This window comes from Myotis davidii, unplaced genomic scaffold, assembly GCF_000327345.1.
Source record: "Myotis davidii unplaced genomic scaffold, ASM32734v1 scaffold577, whole genome shotgun sequence".
NCBI classification, from domain to species: domain Eukaryota; kingdom Metazoa; phylum Chordata; class Mammalia; order Chiroptera; family Vespertilionidae; genus Myotis; species Myotis davidii.
In genome coordinates this window covers 1,473,687-1,492,198 of record NW_006289082.1, presented here as the reverse complement: position 1 = coordinate 1,492,198, position 18,512 = coordinate 1,473,687, and the positions used below count along the sequence as shown (strand labels likewise).

At 36.5% G+C, this 18,512-nt stretch overlaps 1 protein-coding gene across 4 annotated transcripts in view; it reads left to right on the top strand.

Annotated features, from left to right (window-relative positions):
* SETDB2 (SET domain bifurcated 2) overlaps window positions 1–18,291 on the top strand; it is a 62,580-nt gene extending 44,289 nt beyond the window's left edge. For 3 of the 4 annotated variants that reach the window (XM_006761230.2, XM_015562317.1, XM_015562318.1), the window contains 8 exons: window positions 3,216–3,332; window positions 4,122–4,291; window positions 6,098–6,317; window positions 6,978–7,077; window positions 8,584–8,677; window positions 12,795–13,135; window positions 16,882–16,970; window positions 17,560–18,291. In XM_006761230.2, coding sequence (XP_006761293.1) covers window positions 3,216–3,332; window positions 4,122–4,291; window positions 6,098–6,317; window positions 6,978–7,077; window positions 8,584–8,677; window positions 12,795–13,135; window positions 16,882–16,970; window positions 17,560–17,677 — 1,249 coding nt within the window. In that variant the 3' untranslated portion in view covers window positions 17,678–18,291. Of the gene's footprint in view, window positions 1–3,215; window positions 3,333–4,121; window positions 4,292–6,097; window positions 6,318–6,977; window positions 7,078–8,583; window positions 8,678–12,794; window positions 13,136–14,259; window positions 14,597–16,881; window positions 16,971–17,559 lie in introns of those variants that run through there. The other variant, XM_015562319.1, reaches the window with a different exon arrangement.
* The last annotated feature ends 221 nt before the right edge of the window (window positions 18,292–18,512 follow it).

The following is an 18,512-nucleotide window of genomic DNA, read 5'->3' as shown; positions in this document are numbered from 1 at the left end:
CGTATAGGCGGAGTGCGCTCACGCCATTGCATCCGCCACTGCACTGAGATAAATCTCCTGAGCTCTTCCCACAATTGGTTGCCTCTTGTATGTGCCCTGACTAGGGATCAAGCCCACAACCCAAGCATGTGCCCTTGACCGGAATTGAACCCGGGACCCTTCAGTCCACAGGCTGATGCTCTATCCACTGAGCTAAACTGGCTAGGGCTAGAGTCATTTAAGGCCTCTGTTTTCTTGTTAATTTTTTGTCTAGAAGATCTATCCAGTGATGTCATTGGGATGTTAAATTCCCCCACTATGACTGTATTGCTGTTGATCTCTCCCTTAATGTCCATCAAGAGTTTTTTAATGTACTTGGGCTCCTATATTGGGTGTATATATGTTTATAAGGATTCTATTTTCTTGTTGATTCATTCCCTTTAGAATTATGAAGTGGCCTACTTTGTCTCTTATTATGGCCTTTGTTTTGAAGTCTATTTTGTCTGATATGAGTGTTGCAACTCCAGTTGTTTTTGTTTTTCTTTTGTTTGTTTTTTCTCCTTTCCATTTGCATGGAATATATTTTCCCATTTCTTCACTCTCAGTGTATCTTTTGTTCTGAGGTGGACCCAAGTTTTACTTCTGTTTAAAAATAAGTTTGTTTGTTTTAAACATTGCCTCTAGGTATAACCCAACTATATCTGGCTAAGCTCAATCTCTTTCAGTGCTGGAGAAAAAACTGGCTGTTGGACAGTGTTTACTCTACTTTATAGTCAGTTTAAGGGACTTTTTAAAAAAGAATAACTTGACTATATGTAATTTTAGAACAAACAGGATTAAGCTGGATCGAATCCAGACAGCCACAGCACACAAAGGTGTTTAGGACCATGAAGACAGTTTGAGTCACAACTAATGATAAAATTCACATCTGAAGAATCAGAGAAAAAGTAGAATTTGATTGAAAAAGACTTTACAATAGCTATGTTTAAAGTGTCTAAAAAGCTAAAATATTAGCATCTATGAGACAAGAAAAGGAGATTTTATTTTTAATGGTATATATGAAGAAGAACCATTGGAACTATGGGAAATAAAATATATGGTCATTGAAATAAAAAATGAAATAGATGCACTAAATGTTTGCATAGTTGGAGAAAGAATAAGTGAATTTCATGGCAAAAACTAAGATCTCTCAGAATGTAAAGAGATAAAGATATGGGGAAAATAAGTTACAGATTAAAAAATATGGAGGATAAAATGAAAAACTGCAATATACATATGTAGTGAAGAAAAGGACAACACTCAAATAATAGCTGAGAATTTTCCAAATTGAAAAAAGACAGGAATCCTCGGAGTCAAAAAGCCTTTGAAAATAAGATAAATCTAAATATATTGATGCAACTTTAAAAGTATCTTGGATAAAGAGTAAATTTAAAAAACTCAGAAAAAAGCACACTTTTCATCAGAAATAATAGAACAAGAAAAGAGATAGATTAGCTTAAATTACTGGAGGAAATAAATATAAAACTAGAATTCCATACCAAGTCATTTTTCAGGGAGGGTGGGGTGTTCAAACCATGACATAGCAGTTGAAGAAGTGCATACCTACTTTGCAGCAATAGTACTTTTAAGTATATCCAGAGTATTGTTTTATCCAGAGCATTGTTTTCCAAGCTATAGAGCTAGTGGCATGTAAAATCATTTAAGGGGTTGTAACTAGCATGTTTTAAATTAAATAGTACAAAAAGATACCCAAATGCATCCCACACAATAAGGGTGAAGTTTCATGCCACCATTGTTGCAGTTTATACACCTGTACACATATATAAATATGTATGATTGTATAGGATCATGAAGAAAATGTATTTTCTACCATGGGTCATAGTAAAAAATATTTGAAAGTTACTAGTCTAGAGATGCTTACACATGTGTATAGGCATAGGATGTTCATTGCAGCATCGGTTATATTGAAAACTTTAAGCAACTTAATTGTATACTAAGCAATTTAAGCAACATAATTGTATATCTAAATGCTATGGAAAAGTTTAAAGGAATTAACTAGATTTGCATAAAACACAATTGGGTCTCAAAAAATAGTATTGAAAGAAAAAGCAAGTTGAGGGATAATAACTATAGTAAATATTTAAAAACAGTACAGTATATTGTGTATAGATCTATATGTTTAAAAGTATAAAGGATATCACAACAAACCGCTTGAGAGTTTATCTGTAATGTTTAATTTTTTTATTGTTTAAAGAAGATCAGATAAACAGTGTGTATGTTTTAAATTATGTACGTATGAAAAAGAAGGACTAAACAAAATGATGACAGTTAATTCTATGTGGTAGAAATGTGAGTGTTAATTATGTTACTATTTGTATTTTTTGTACTTTTAAACTTTGCAAACAAAATCATATCAAAAAAAGCATCTTTAGATTTCTACATCTGTAAATAGAATCCAAATTAATGAATTTTTTGTTGATTTTTTTTTCTGTTGTAAACAGTAGCCACCACTCTTATGCATGTATGTGTATACAGAAAAACACAGAAGAGAATCATTGAGGAAAAGACCTCAGTCACTTGTTGAAAAAAGTGATAGATCCAGAGAGTTTAACCAGCCCACCAGTAGTCACATACTCAGTTTACATCTGAGATACGCAGGTTCCTTACTCCCTATCAAGTTATAAGTCTCTTGTCATATTAGATAATCATTTAAATAGGGGGGAAATTCTTTTATGGTTGTATTTTTCTTGTTTAGCAACATTATAAAGAACAAACTGTGGGAACCAGATACCCAGTATCAGCTTCCCTAATCTCTTTTCATGTCATTGGAAAGGAAGGTAACTTAAGACATCTGCAAAACTATGTACACTCTTTTGGGTTTGACACACATAAATTTATCCATTCTAAGAGAGTGTACCTGGGAGAATATTCACAAACAAGCTTCTGCTGAACAGAAAATGAAAGGAATTCATTTTGAAAAGTTAAAGAACACTTACATAGTTAAGTATTTATTTCATGAGCAGATAGGACAGTTTATAATTATTTATAAACTTTTGGTAGATATTCTCATTCAAAAAGCTCTATTTAGGAAGAAGTTCAACTGTCCATGAGTCAAACAGTTGTCATAAATACAATGACATCCTTTACTATAACTTTTATACTTTAATCAAGACAGTCTTTACTTCACTTGGTGCTTTTTAAATTATGACTTATCCATTCATTGCCTTCCTTTTTAGAACAAAATGTGCATGTCTTCAAATGACAGCAAGGAATGCTGAGATTTACTCCTTGTCAAGAGATAAAATAGCCGTTGGATATAAATATAAAAGACTACAGAGACATATACCTACTGGGTAATATACCTTAAGGATTTGTTACAGGGTGTTTGTATAGTTAAAGGTGGATACTTTGCTATTGTGGTCTATAGTCTTATAGATGTTAAATCTTAATATTTTTGTACCCCAAATCTAAATTAAGGAATTAAAAATAAAAAACCTGCATATTGTTTTTAGAAATGAAAGTCAGAGAGCACACATGTATCATAAAGGGTATAATCAAAAAGAACACTCCTCTGCTTTGAGTCTAGCTCTTATCCCTCTAGAGTTAGCCTACCTGGGGCAGCCTTTTCCTCATTAAGAAATACCCTGTGCAAAACCCTTCTAAGAATTGGGAATTTTCACCATTTCAAGGTTGTTATTAAAAAATAAAACATTTTTCTTCCTAGACATTGCCTTTCCATACATTTACTTCTTAGACATTTTTAAAGAGCTGATATTTACTATGTGCCAGGTATTGTCCCAAGCACCTTATAAATGTTGACTCGTGTAATCTTCACGAAACAACCCTATGATACTTTATATGTCGTATATATATTCAGATATATATATATATATATATACGATATATACTATCATATAATCCCCATTTTAAAAATGGAAAATTAAAGCACAGACAGGCTAAATAACTCATCCAAGATCACACAGCTAGTAAATGCTGGAGCCATAATGGAAACCCAGGCAGTCTAGCTCTAGGAAACTTCCTTCACTCTTAGTCTGTGGTTATTAGTGAGGTAGCGCTATAATGTGCTTTTTGTTTTAATTAAGGATGCCTGATTGATTTTATCTTGGATATTTTATTGACAGCATTTATGAATGCAGCCTGTTGTGCAAGTGTAATCGACAAATGTGTCAAAACCGAGTAGTTCAGCATGGACTTCAAGTGAGGCTACAGGTGTTCAAAACTGAGAAGAAGGGATGGGGAGTACGCTGCCTAGATGACATTGACAGAGGGACATTTGTTTGCACTTACTCAGGTAACGCAAGGGTTTATTTTCAAATTACTATAGCGTAAGATCTACACTTCTGAATCTCCATTTTACTATACAGGGCCATTGAGATTTTTTATTTTTTTTTATTTTTATTTTTTCGCCATTGAGATCTTATAGCAAGGACAAGAGTAACAGTATAGAGGAGGAGTAAGGAAAGTTACTGGGAAATTGACTTCTAAAGGGAAGAGATGCTTCAGGAGATACCAGATGTTTCAGAAAGGCTCAGAGATAAAAATCTGAGTTATTGTGTGAGGCACATTTTTTTTATTTTTTTTTTATTTTGTTTTCATGGCTACAAATGCTTTGGACTCATAAAGATAGAAAACTTTTTAAATAGGAAAGCTAAATTACTGAATTATCAATCAGAGACTGCCTTATTCAGTGCTTTGGGCTATTAGAATTTAATAAGGTCGTTTTGTGATAAATACCTCCATGTGGTGAGTTGGGCAGTGATGTCAGGCAGCACACTCCATTTCAGAGACCCTAGACCTAGAGCAGTGGTTCTCAATCTTGGCTGAACATTAGAATCACCTGGGAATCTTTTCAAAATCCTGGTTTCTGGGCCTCATCCTCAGGAAATTCTGTTTCTTTGTTACTAATGTTGTGGCCTCATCCCATAACAAAGAAACAGAATTTCGAAGGATGAGGCCCAGAATCAGGATTTTAAAAAGATTCCCAGGTGATTCTAATGTGCAGCCAAGGCTGAGAACCACTGCCCTAGAGTTTCTCACATTCTGCGCTAAACTTCCCACCCAGGGGTTACCGTTATGCAGTTATTGATTCCTTAGGTCCATAACCCCCAGGCCAGCCATGTCAGTCTCCAGTGGTCTTGATTAGTTACTCAAGTGTGTCAGCAAGGATCCTCACACTCTCTATTTACCAGGAAGTGAGGAGAGTGGGGGACACGTGGCTCTAGAACCAGTCTAAAGGAAATGTGCTGGACTGAGTCTTTGCAACTAGGCAGCAGGGACCAGAGCAAACTTTCTCATTTGAATTTCCAGGTTCACTTCAGTGAGGACAGGAATTATCAGAATTCAAAGTAGTCACACTTGGATCCTTGCCACATACCACTCTATAGACATACAACTTATCTAGACAGTTGTTTCTCATATTTCTCAAAATAACTCTGATGGAAGTCTGCTGTCTATACAATGCCAAATAGTGTTCAGGAAGAATTGTCTTTATCTGCTTCGTTAGAAAATGCAACTAAGGAATCTCTGATCGCGCTACTAATTTTGACTTAGTAATTGTAGTTTTAAGTCCCTGGGGGGTGGGGTAGGGGGAGAAACATAAACTTTAGACTCAGATTTTAATGTTACACTAGGACTTAATATGAGAACAATAGGCACATATCACCGCAGATTTAAATAGGTAACTTTATAAAAAGAGTATTGATGTTAAATGATAAAACATTTTTAATGAGACACCAAAGTTGTAGTATCAAGGCTAGAGTTCACCACTCAAATTTTGTAAAATGCTTTCTGATCTATATTTTTGTTTTATATTATTGTAGTTGAACCCCTTTTCTTTCATGTTATACCAAAACAGACAAGTGTTGTTTTTTTAAATGTACTGTATTTTTTCATATACTAGAAGATATAAAATTTCTTACTGGTCTCTTATTATTTCTTGCAGAGGTTTTCTAGGATATTAATGTGTTTGTCTTCATTCTAGAAATAAGGTACACCTCATAGGGTTCTTTAGTAATGAAGAATAATAGAGACGCCCTTTTGTTGCCTAGCAATTACTGTATTATCTTTTGTCTTCCTAAACTCCCTTACTTTCTGCTAGGAAGATTACTAAGTAGATATAACACTGAGAAACGTGATACTATTGGAGAAAATAGAGAAGAAGACAATATTATGAAAAATACATTTTCAAAAAAGAGGAAAATAGAAGTTGCAGATTGTGAAGTTGAAGCTATCCCTTTAAAATTGGAAACATGTCCTAGAAGTGCTAAGAGTGAAGAATGTCCACCTAAGTTCAATAATAATCCAGAAGAGCCTGTTATGTAAGTAAGATCTTAGGAACCCAATCAAAAATTGATCTGTATTATTGGTCAAGAGTGGTTGTTCAGCTGTCCTCCCTCCCTCCCTCCTTCCCTCCCTTCCTTCCTTCCTTCCTTCCTTCCTTCCTTCCTTCCTTCCTTCCTTCCTTCCTTCCTTCCTTCCTTCCTTCCCCCCACTCCCATATCCCTCCTGTATATAAACTTGCTTCACAGTTGTAAGTTTAACACTGAGAAATCAAGGACACTGAGATTTAAAAATCTAGTGAACACACTATTTCTTCAGTGTTGCATTTCTGGAGTTTAACCTTTAAAAACTTGATGACTTTTATCAGGTTCTTTATGGGTGTTGTGCTTTGCAGTTATGTTTATTTTCCCACAGTGGGAGCAGCTAACCAGGATGAATGGCACTCCCACAGTGGGAGCAGCTGCTCAGAGGGCGGGTCCTAGCCACTCAGCTGACCGGGATAAGCAGTGCTCTCACAGCAGGCTGATCCCCGCAGGCCATGCCCCCCACCAGTGCATGAATCCGTACACCAGGCCTCTAGTAGTATTATATTCTCTTCTGGTAAGGGTGAGGCATAGGTATTATTACTTACATTAATTTCTAATGGATATTTCTATAACATTGATATTATCTAGAATAACTTTTTCTTTTCTTTTCAGAGAAATGAAATATAACAATATTTCAAGAATTCAGTGTCATTCAGTCATTAGAACTCCAGAAGCCAAGATAGCCATTATTCAACCCGATGGGAAAAAGATGGTAAAAACTGCAAAATATAGATGGGGTCCTTCTGAGAATATTAACTATTATCTCACCTTTCTATCTTTTACTTAGTTCAAATTGTTTGTGCTATTTAATAATGTGTAGGATTTATTTTACTGTTTTGAAATGGGTATACTGTTGAAGTGTCAATAATCACATTTTATTTACTTAGTATCCTCCATAATGGTTAGTATGTTCCACTGAGACTGAGGGACATCCTGTTCTGTGAATTTATAGAAGCTAAAGTGTGTGAGTTGATAATAATAATAAGAAAAATATTAAGAAAAAGGATTGAGGCCCTAACCGGTTTGGCTCAGTGGATAGAGTGTCGGCCTGCGGACTGAAAAGTCCCAGGTTCGATTCCGGTCAAGGGCATGTACCTTGGTTGCAGGCACATCCCCAGTTGGGGGTATGCAGGAGGCAACTGATCCATGTTTCTAACTCTATCCTTCTCCCTTCTTCTCTGTAAAAAAAATAAAAAACAAATAAAATCTTTTTCTTTTTTAAAAAGAAAAAGGATGGAGTAATTTAGATTAAGGAGATAAGGTTGTGAAAATGCATGAAAAAAAAGAGTTGCAACCTAATGAAACGTCATCCAGAAAGCAACATTTTACATGATAGCCACTGAAGGTAGTTTTCAATCTAGGATAACTAGTCAGAGACTGTAATTTAGGAACAGAGAAAGATGCAGGAAAAAGAAGAGAGGCAGACATAATGGTAGTTCACATAGGGCTTTGATGAAGATAATAACTCTGCTTTGGGTAGTTTGCAAATTTTGTCCTCTGCCTACTAACCTACAGTAGGAATATCCTCAGTATCACATACATAATTATGAAAAAGTTGAGCCAGGGGATCACTCTGAACTGGGCTTGAACTCTGCTTTCTAGCTGGGTGACGTCTCCTTTTCTACATTTCTTTGTCTGTTAGATGAGGATAATAGTATCTAAAGTCAGGAGGATTAAGTGAGGTAAACATCAGAAACATGTTTGACTCTCGGGTTAGTGCTCAATAAATGTTGACCATTTAAGTATTTGAATAACATTAATGGTCAACTTTTACTGAGCAGTTAGTTGTGTCATGTGCTGTGCTAAGCAGATAACACTTTTTAAAAGTTATCACCATTTTAAGTCACTGCAGTGTCTAGGCAACTTATTTAACCATTTTTTGGAAGTAAAATCTAGCCACAGTGTTTTTATCCAAATTTATAGTCTGGTATCAGAATTAAGAGATAGAACAGATGTATTTTAATTTTATTTTGTGTTTTAATGCTTTGACTGTTTTTCTGGTCTTCATAGCTGTAGCCTAACTGACATGCCTACAAGTAGAACAGCCAAAAGGGCTCCATCACTCCTAAGTTTCCTTATGATATCAGGTGTGCGGCTTTCAAAACCAATGTAGTAGCTATAGCCTATGAAGATTGACACTTGATAAAAGAGGCCTAAGCACTAAATTAAATTCATTTTCCTGACCTAGGAGGTAACATCTTCCTTGTTTTCTTTTAAGGGATTTGCTTCCTCAGAATCTGTCACCTTTGAAGATAATGATGGATTTAAACCAACCCAAGTACATCAGAGCTCTAAAGCCAAAGAGATGAAAAGTAGGCTTTGTTTAACTCTGCCTGTCTCTTCTGCCTTTTTGTCTGTCTTGCTCAGTATCTGTGGCTCATTTTCTCAGACTCCAAAACAAACATGCTGCATTCATCACAAAAGTTACTGCTTGTCTAAAATTGACAGGTTGGCAACTATGTTTGTGGGCCAAATCTAGACTACCATCTGTTTATGTATGGCCTATGAGCTAAGATGATTTTTACCTTTTTAAATAACTGATAAAAATGAGATGAATAATATTTTATGACACTTGAAAATTATAGGAAATTTCAATTTGTGTCCATAAAGTTTTTATTGAAACATAGCCACCACATTCATTCATTTACATATTGTCTCTACTTTCACACTATAGCAGCAGAGCTAAATAATCATGACAAAGGCCATATGGCCAAAAAAAGCCTGAAATATTTACTATTTACACTCGTATAGAAGTTTGCTGGTCCCTCATCTAGATGCCACCTGTGACCTGACATGGCAGGAAGGAGTGGGATGTACAACTCTTAGTTTACATTGTCCACAGTGTTATCTGTGGCTTTGGAGGCATTGTCCAAAGCAGCCATTTCCTAACTTGTTGGGGGCTCCTTTAAAAATATACAGCATTAAAAAAAAAAAGAAAAAAAAAACCCACTGCATTCTACTGCAGTATTCCAGCCAACACTGCTGCTGGGGATGCTCAGCAAAAAGTGAAAATATTGCTACCCTGAGTTCTTGTATTTCAGTGTTACCAACCCTGCCATAGCTAATATTACAACCTGACAAACCTGGGTTTGGGTCCTTTTGCATTTCACTGTATCCCTGAGTGGGGAGACATTGCTGAGAGATGACTCATTACCTCTTCTTTTGAGCTTCCTTATATCTGCACTCCCATTTCTCTGCCTGGTCTCAAAGGATAGAGATTGGAGGAGGCAAGGAAACTCCTTGACTGAAAAGGCCTATCAAGAGAAGGCATTTATGTATTGTAATTATTTCACCTTGTAGGGGAGGTAAAACACTCTTCCTCTCCCTATCTTATGTTGACTGGCGGGGGTCCTGTAAATTAGACTGACAAAGCAAACAGAAGTTTATTACTATCATCATGTGTATTGTACATGTAACACAAGGGACTACAGTAGTCCCCCTTATCCACTGTTTCACATTCTATGGTTTCAGTTACCCCCATTAACCACAGCCCAGAAATATTGAATGGAAAATTCCAGAAATAAACAATTCATAAGTTTTAAATTGCATACCATTATGAGTAGCATAATGAAATCTTGTGTCATCTCACTCCATACTACCTAGGACACCCCTTTATCAAGAGCAGAGGTGGGCAAACTTTTTGACTCGAGGGCCACAATGGGTTCTTAAACTGGACCGGAGGGCCGGAACAAAAGCATGGATGGAGTGTTTGTGTGAACTGATATAAATTCAAAGTAAACATCATTACATAAAAGGGTACAGTCTTTTTTTTTTTTTTTAGTTTTATTCATTTCAAACGGGCCGACTCCGGCCCGCGGGCCGTAGTTTGCCCACGGCTGGGCTAGAGTATCCACACTATATATGCTACTTGCCTCAGTAGCCATCTCATTGATCACATTGACTGTTGCAATATTGCAGTGATTATGTTCAAGTAAACCTTATAGTAGCCTAACTTTACATCACAATGTCCACATCATTCACTTCATCTCCTCACACAGGCATTGTACCATCTCAAATCATCACAAGAAGGGGAGTACATTACAATAAGGTATTTTGAGAGAGAACACATTCATATAACTTTTATTACAGTATATTGTTATAATTAGTCTATTTATTTTTAATCTCCTACTGTGCCTAATTTATAAATTAAACTTTCTCATAGGTATGTATGTGTAGGAAAAAACAGTATAGGATTCAGTACTAGCCGCAGTTTCAGGCATTCACTAGGAGTCTTGGAATGTATTTCTCACATATAAAGGGGGGACTGCTATACTCAGAGATGAGTAACTCAGAGGTGGTTTAGAATTCCTGCTTATTTAGAATCTTAGCCAAAGAACAATAAATTTTTAGAGGCATAGCAAGACAAAGGAAAAGGACCTTTAGTCTTTAGGGGTGGCAAATTGTGGGAAGGCAAATATATGGGAAACCAATGGTAGATATAGACTAGTTAGTAAAGTTTGTTTCCTAGATTTCTCTGGTTCAGTCTCAAGGATAATAAAGGTCTAAAATTGTCACCAGTGATTAACTTTTGTCCTTTCTAGTAGGAGAAGGCACACCTTTGTAAATTTATATCCTGCTTTTAGGCAGAATAGGGGGAGGCAGAGAGCTTTTTCTACATGTGCTATTTAAATAATTCTTATGTCAAAGCGGCATATTTTGGGATGACATATTCTGATTTCCTTCACCATTTTAATGCATGTGAATCATAATGAGTGCTATTGCTTTTGCTTGTTTTGCCATTTTCATTGATCACTACAATGTATATAGGAGGCACTAAGAAAAAACTAGTTATTTACTGTTAGTGCTTACAAGTAATCTATGATTAAAGTATGAGTACATATAGGAACAGCAGCCAGCAATACTAATGATTAAATCAATAACATAGAGAAATATTATTTCTTCATGCCACTGATGTGGTACAAGTTTTATTAAAAATAAATGATTTATTTCATTTGACATGCATTCATACTTTTGAATATTCTAAAAAATTATTTCTAAAAATGATTAAGCAGTTAATCTTCTTCTAAAGTATTATTGTTTGTAAAAGTGTGATTATTGAATGGTCGTCTAGAATACACACCAAGCACTAATGTGAACAAAGCCTATAGCGGGGGTGGGCAACCTTTTTGTGAGTGCGTGCCAAAACCAGCAAAATCTTTGACTCAAAATTCTTCTGTGTGCCAACCCTAATTTTTTGAGAACATGTTACGCCTACTTGATATCTCTTAAGGTGTACTTATGTGAAGAACCTTGAAGAAATAATAAAATTCATTCGAGCGACAAAAACACAGTATATGATGATGAAAAATTCGACACTATTGAAATGGCTCTTCCCCTCTCGCGTCAATCCATGTCTATGGTCTTTAAGATCACTTGTTACATAAAATTATTTATTTATCTAAGATGCATCTACACTGAATTTATCTGAAAAATAAAAAAGTCGATATTAAGAAAAAAATTGTAAATGGAAGACTATAAGAGAGGGTTTCACGTGCCAGCAAAAGTTATAGCAATACAGTTATTGTAGAGGATGACTTCGACAGGGTCTTTTCAGGCCTTTGGTGTCTTAAAGGCCTGGAGTGTTCCCTACAAACCACTGTTACAGCTGTTTAAAATATACTTAGCCTTGGCTGGATTGTTTAGCTGGCAGTCGTCGGCAAACTGCGGCTCGTGAGCCACATGCGGCTCTTTGGCCTCTTGAGTGTGGCTCTTCCACAAAATACCGACTTCTGGGCATGGGCCACGAAGTTTCAATCGCACTGTACATGCGCGCCCACACGTGGTATTTTGTGGAAGAGCCACACTCAAGGGGCCAAAGAGCCGCAGTTTGCTGACCACTGGGTTAGAGCATTCTGTTACATCAAGGTTGCAGGTTTGATCCCTGGTCAGAGCGCATACAAGAAGCAACCAATGAATGTATAAATAAATGGGGCAACAAATGGCTCTCTCTCTCTCTCTCTCTCTCTCTCCCCCCCTCCCTCCTTTTCCTTCCTTCCTCCCCTTCTCTCTCCTCCCCCTCCTTCACTTTCTCCTCCCACTTCCCTCCCTCCTGCTTTCTCCCTCTCTCTCTAAAATCAATTTTTAAAAATTTAGAATATACTTAAATTCAGAATCCAAAATTGAAGAGAAGTCAGGAAGCAACATGTAAGTTCATTAAAAGGCATTGTTATGTAGTAGAAAGACGGCAGACTTTGGAACCAGACATTTCTGAGTTTGTTACCCAATTTCTTTATTATTGTGGGTCAGGTGAATCCCTTAATCCCTCAGAGGCTCAAAGTTTTCAATATAAAATTGGAGGGCTGTCTGCCTTAACACATTTTAAGGATTAGTGGTAATTAAAGCAACTAGCATTTAATTAGCATTGCTAATCTTAGCACTATTGCTTAGCCAAGCATATTTCCTGACGATTCTTTCTAAAATGTTTATTAGCGGACTCAAGCTCAAATCAAGTTGAAGATTCTGAAGACAATTTGCTGATTGACTCAGATGTGATAGATATAACTAAAGGTAGAGAAGAAACTTCATCAGGGGGCATAAGTAACCACGCAACCACATTGGATAATCAGGATATTATGAAGAAGTTTGAGGTTCAAATGCTAAAGCCCCAAGAGGAAAACTCTCCAGCTTGTCAAAACCATTATGTCTTTTGTAATAAAGAGTTGCCAGGTGAAACCAAGAATAATACTTCATGTGAATCTCTCAAGTTCAGTAAAGGAAGAGTGTTTTTATTGGATGCCACAAAGGAAGGAAATGTGGGCCGCTTTCTTAATGTGAGTATATCTGCTGAGATTTATATTTCTAAACATTTTTGTGTGTGCTTTTTAATAAAATTATAAGGAAAATATGATTAACAAATTCTAATGCCAGATTACCTGGATTAGGATGCCAGTTTTTCACTTGTATGACCTTGGACATGTTACTTGACCTCATACCTTATTTCTGACTTCTATAAAATGGGGATAATAATAACAACTTACTCATAGGATTAAATGAGTTATATATAGTATGTAAAGTGCTTAAACAGTACCTGGCACATTGTTAAACATTTGCTTAAGAAAATTATATAAATGGTATGTAAGAAAATTATTTACATTTATTGAAAGATTTATTACTTCCAAAAAAAATCACAGTGGGACACATAGAATAAGTTTCTCTTTTGAGTCTTATATAATACAGTAGCTCTTCTTCAGAGATGCCTCTAATAGTTCAAAAAAATCCGTTGTAGGTATTTATTTTACTTTTAGTAAGTTTTGAGTGATTTCATGGTTTATGTAGAAAACCAGTACATTTATCAGAATATTACATATAACTATCCTCTTTTTTTAAATTCCCAAACCATAGTCATTTACTGTTTGTGTGTATGTTTGGGATATATATAAGAAGATTTATTTCATTTATATAGAGAATTATGTATGATTCCTTTGATTTCAAGGTTAATTAACACTTAAGACTCCTGTTATCTTCATGATAAGAGGAGTAATTTGTATTATTGGTTATAATCTCTTGTGTAAGGTGAAATTGACGTTACCTTGTGACTTTTATTCTGTCCTGCCTCCTACTATCAGGCATTATCAAAGATTATATGATCCCAGGAATCCTATAAGGGAAGGAAATCTCCTTCAACCTTTAGTCCCATTGTCTATATAGTCTTTCCAGTCTTTAGTGACTGAACCATGGGGAAACCCTGAACCATCTGTTTGAGAGCTGAGCCAGGCCCTTCTGCCTGGCTCCCTGATCTCTGGACTCCACTTTGTCTGCTTATCATATCCAAGAGAGTGAAGAGTCATGGAAGGAGGACAAGGACTTTGATCCTTCCTCACATCCTTTGGAAAGGTCCACTATAGCACATTGTCCCCTGGATGCGGCCTTAATTGTTCTCTATTGTCTGTATCAGAGCTCTTCTTCCTCCCGGTGGGAAGGGACTAGTGGATGGGCAGCTTTGACTTTTCCCCTAAAATAAAGGTGAAGGAAGGGAAGCATGCATGGCCCATGATTCTCATAAGCATTCCCTTTGACATTTTTAAGGTAAGCTCAGTGCCTCTTTAAATGAGACATTTGAATGGTTTGAAATGTATGTGCACTGATAATTTTACATGTAATTCAGCTGCCATCAGAAGAAAAAATATTCGTAAGTCAGGAAATCTTTAAAACCAAAGAGCTTGCCTGGCGAGTGTCACTCAATGATTGAGTGTCAACTTATGAACCAGGAGGTCATGGTTCATTTCTGGGTCAGGGCACATGCCCGGGTTGCGGACTTGATCCCCAATGTCAGGCATGCAGGAAGTTGCCGATCAATGATTCTCATCATTGATGTTTCTATCTATCTCTCCCTCTCCCTTCCTCTCTGAAATCAATGAAAATATATTTTAAAAAGTAAATAAAGCCAAAGAACTTTTTCCTTGCTAGGTGAATCTGCTAATTTGGTTTGTTTTTTTCTTTCCTAGTTAGAATACTTGATTAACAAGGAATAAAATGATCTCTTCCCCTACTTTGTCCCCCAACTGCTGTTCTCTATTCCACTTTGACTGCTTCTACACTCTGCCAAACATGTCAGGAAATCCATTAAATAAGGATCCCCAGCAAAGGACTCTCATGGCTTTATTTCCCATCAGTTATGTTGAATGGTGACTGTACGTACACGATTGAGTTGGTTTCACCTCTCCCAATCAGCACATGAGCCAGGTCCCTCCTTTGTTTGTAGGAGAAAAAACAACAAAAACAGGCTCTTCCTTTTTTTCTTTATCTTGCTCTTTTTTTTTAATTTAATTTTTCTACCTAGATAATACATTGATATGACTTAAAAATTGAAATAAAATAATAAGCCATGCAGAATAAGCCATATAGCTAAATAGAATTCTGTTTCAAGGTAGCTCTAAGCCTGCCGAGTAAGCACCATGAGTGAAGCTCATTGACTCAAATTTAAAAATGTATGGACAGGAAGTTATTATCATTGAAATGAAAAGCTTGCCCACATGTCCAAGGAATATTGTGGGGATTTGATTCTTTTATGAATCTGGTGATGGATGAATGTGTGGAGATGGCAATAGAACAATATTAGAATGATGGGTGGTAATAGGAGGAAATAGCATCATCATGTGTAGATACTGTTGGAACAAGTATAAGTAATGGTTATGTTCAGCAGTGCTTACACATGTCCCCTTTCCAAAGGGCCTCTTCACTATGATGTAAAACTCTGGTTATAGACAGTCTTTTATATTAAACTTTTATGTTTTGTTAGAAAAAGAAACATACTGTGAGAAATACTATATCCACATTTACCGTGCCACCTATAGTAATAATTTGTATTACTTTCTCTTTCATTCTTACAGTGTTTCTTCATGCAGATACAAGTAAATGTAAATATGTGTCCTTACGCATATTGTTGTCACTGTCCTATACCGTGTTTTTAAATTAACAATGTACCCTGGAGATCTTTCCATATCACTACACAGAGAGAGCTCCTCATTTTTTTTGCTCATAGCTGCATAGAATTCTTTTGTGTTGATATACTGAAGTTTATTTAACCAATTCTCTTTAGACTAGGGGCCCAGTGCACGAATTCATGCACCTTGAAAGGAACTGTGGGCTGCGAGGCTGCGGTGGGCACAGGGGTGGGTCTCAGCCCATCCTCCACACCCCTGCCCAGCCACTCTGGCAGTGGCCCCAGTCCCCTTTCTGCCAGCAACCCCGCTCCCACCACTGCTGCTCCCACGTGCTGATGGCGCTGGCCCCACTCGCACCTGCTGATAGTGTGGAATAATTGGGGCTGGCACCGGCTGACAGCACCAAGTGATCAGGACCGGCGCCAGGTGCTGGCAGTGGGTGCGAGCGGCGACTCCAGTGCCGGCTGCAGGTGCAAGTGGGCGGGACCACAGCGCGCAGGAGCAAAGTATTTTCAGTAACCACCAGAGGCTTACCCCAATCATGGCAACTGGTGCCCCACCTTAGTCTAGCGCCGCCACTCACCAGCTCCACCATCCCGCCGTGGCTGATGCTCACCATGTTCTGCGCGTGTCCCCTGGTGGTCAGCACACGTCATAGTGACCAGTTCTGCCGTTCGGTCTATTTGCATATTAGAGTTTTATATATAGAGATATTCTTTGGGGTTGTTTCCAAACTTTTACTGTTAAAACAATGCTTGATGAGTAATCTTACACATAGGTATATGTATAGCTGTATCTATAGAATACATTATCAAATATGGGATTACTGAATCAAAAGATACATGCATTTATAATATTGAGTAGTCTTGACAAATTATCTTCTTTAGGGATTTATACCATTTTGCATTTCTACCAGCAGGATATAAGAATGTGACAGGCTTTTCTGAATAGACTCCTACTATTAACTGGATTGTAGTGAGCTATGATAATTTACATATTAGTCAACAGAAAAGCAAAAGAAACAAAAATAAGCGAACTTTGTTGGAAACAATGGTATTCTAATGCTTCAAAGAACAAGACATCAAACTGTATGCTGTATCTAACCTCTGTTTTAATTTTTTTTTTTTTAACAGCATAGTTGTTGCCCAAATCTTTTGGTACAGAACGTTTTTGTAGAAACACATGACAGGAATTTTCCATTGGTGGCATTCTTCACCAACAGGTTTGAAATTTTTTATGATATAACTATGAAATTGTGACTTTAAAAACAACAATAGAAGAAGAAAGGAAACTAGAGAGGGACAGGGATGGAAGCAAAAAAAAGAAAAGAAAAATATGAAAAGATATGTGCTATGGCCCCTAATATCTAGTACTCTAGAATATTCAATTATCCCAAACTCTTCCTACTCAGCAAAATTTGAAACAGCTGAAATTTCAGTTCTTATTTCCTTTTAGAGCTAATGCTTGAAAGGGCTAAGGATGCCAGTTCTCACCCAGTTCAGTTCAGGGGATAAATGGTGCAAATTGCTACATGGGCATAATGTCTACACTCAAATACCACACTGCAGGCCTCATCACATCACCAGGTTCCTTCTTCGTAGATATTGACAGATTTCTTCTTTCTTAGGATTTTAGCACATTTGAAATAAAACTCAAATGATTATTCTTTTAATGAAAGAGCAGTCCTAATTGGTGGGTGTCAGAGAGAATAAACATATTTTTGAGGATGGTTAATGATATTAACATGAAAATTAATGTAGTCAAGTTTGGTTTATTCAGGGTAATTTATTTTTTTAATTTTTACTTTCTAGGTATGTGAAAGCAAGAACAGAATTAACATGGGATTATGGTTATGAACCTGGAACTGTACCAGATAAAGAAATCCTCTGCCAATGTGGGGTTAATAAGTGCAGGAAAAAAATATTATAAATGTTGGAGCTAATGCCTGTTCATGAAATTAGCTGTTCAAGCTGAAATTAGAGCCATAGAAAAGAATGCTCAGTTGTCAGTGGAATTTAGTTTTTGATTCATGAAGAAAATTCCTCAGTCTTCTCTTGTCAGGGAGTTCATTTGTGTGACTTAGAAATGCTAGGAACAAAATAAGGACAGTTTCATACACATAGGGTATCTCTTGATTCTTACCGTTATTCAACTTTACATGAGTAAGATGGAAGTGTGTTTTTTCTATGAAATACTGCTATATAACTTGTAATTTATTTGTAAGCTATATATTAAGAGAAACAAATGTTACAATATAATTAAGTTGTTTTTAATTGTTTATTATTGTCTTTGAGTTCATGGGTCCAAATGGCCACATTTCATGACTTTACCTACAAAATTTATTTATGTTTAATTCCTGGCAATAGCGTGAGGAATATAGCTCCATGAAGTACTGTCGCATTAAACCACTTGAGTGAGAAAGGGTGAGAAGCCCTTCAATAGAGAAGAGTTTGGCAAACTCTTTGAGGTGAAACTGCTTTCCAGTAGATTCTCGTTGTTCCTTTAATACAAACACAGACAGGAAAAGAGGGAATAGAAACCTAGAGGAATTGGAAGATATTTGTTCTAGATTGAGCCATAAGAAAAAGAAAACAGGAAATTAGACTTGGCTTATTTAGACTAGAAGAGATTGTGCTGGGCAAGAGTTTCATTTAAAAAACAAAACAGAACTGAGCTTCAAGTTTGAAACATCCTTTTGCATTCTCCGGAGCATGTTGTGCAAATTGGTTTTCTAGAGAAAAAGGGAAGGTTACCTAGCGCTGGC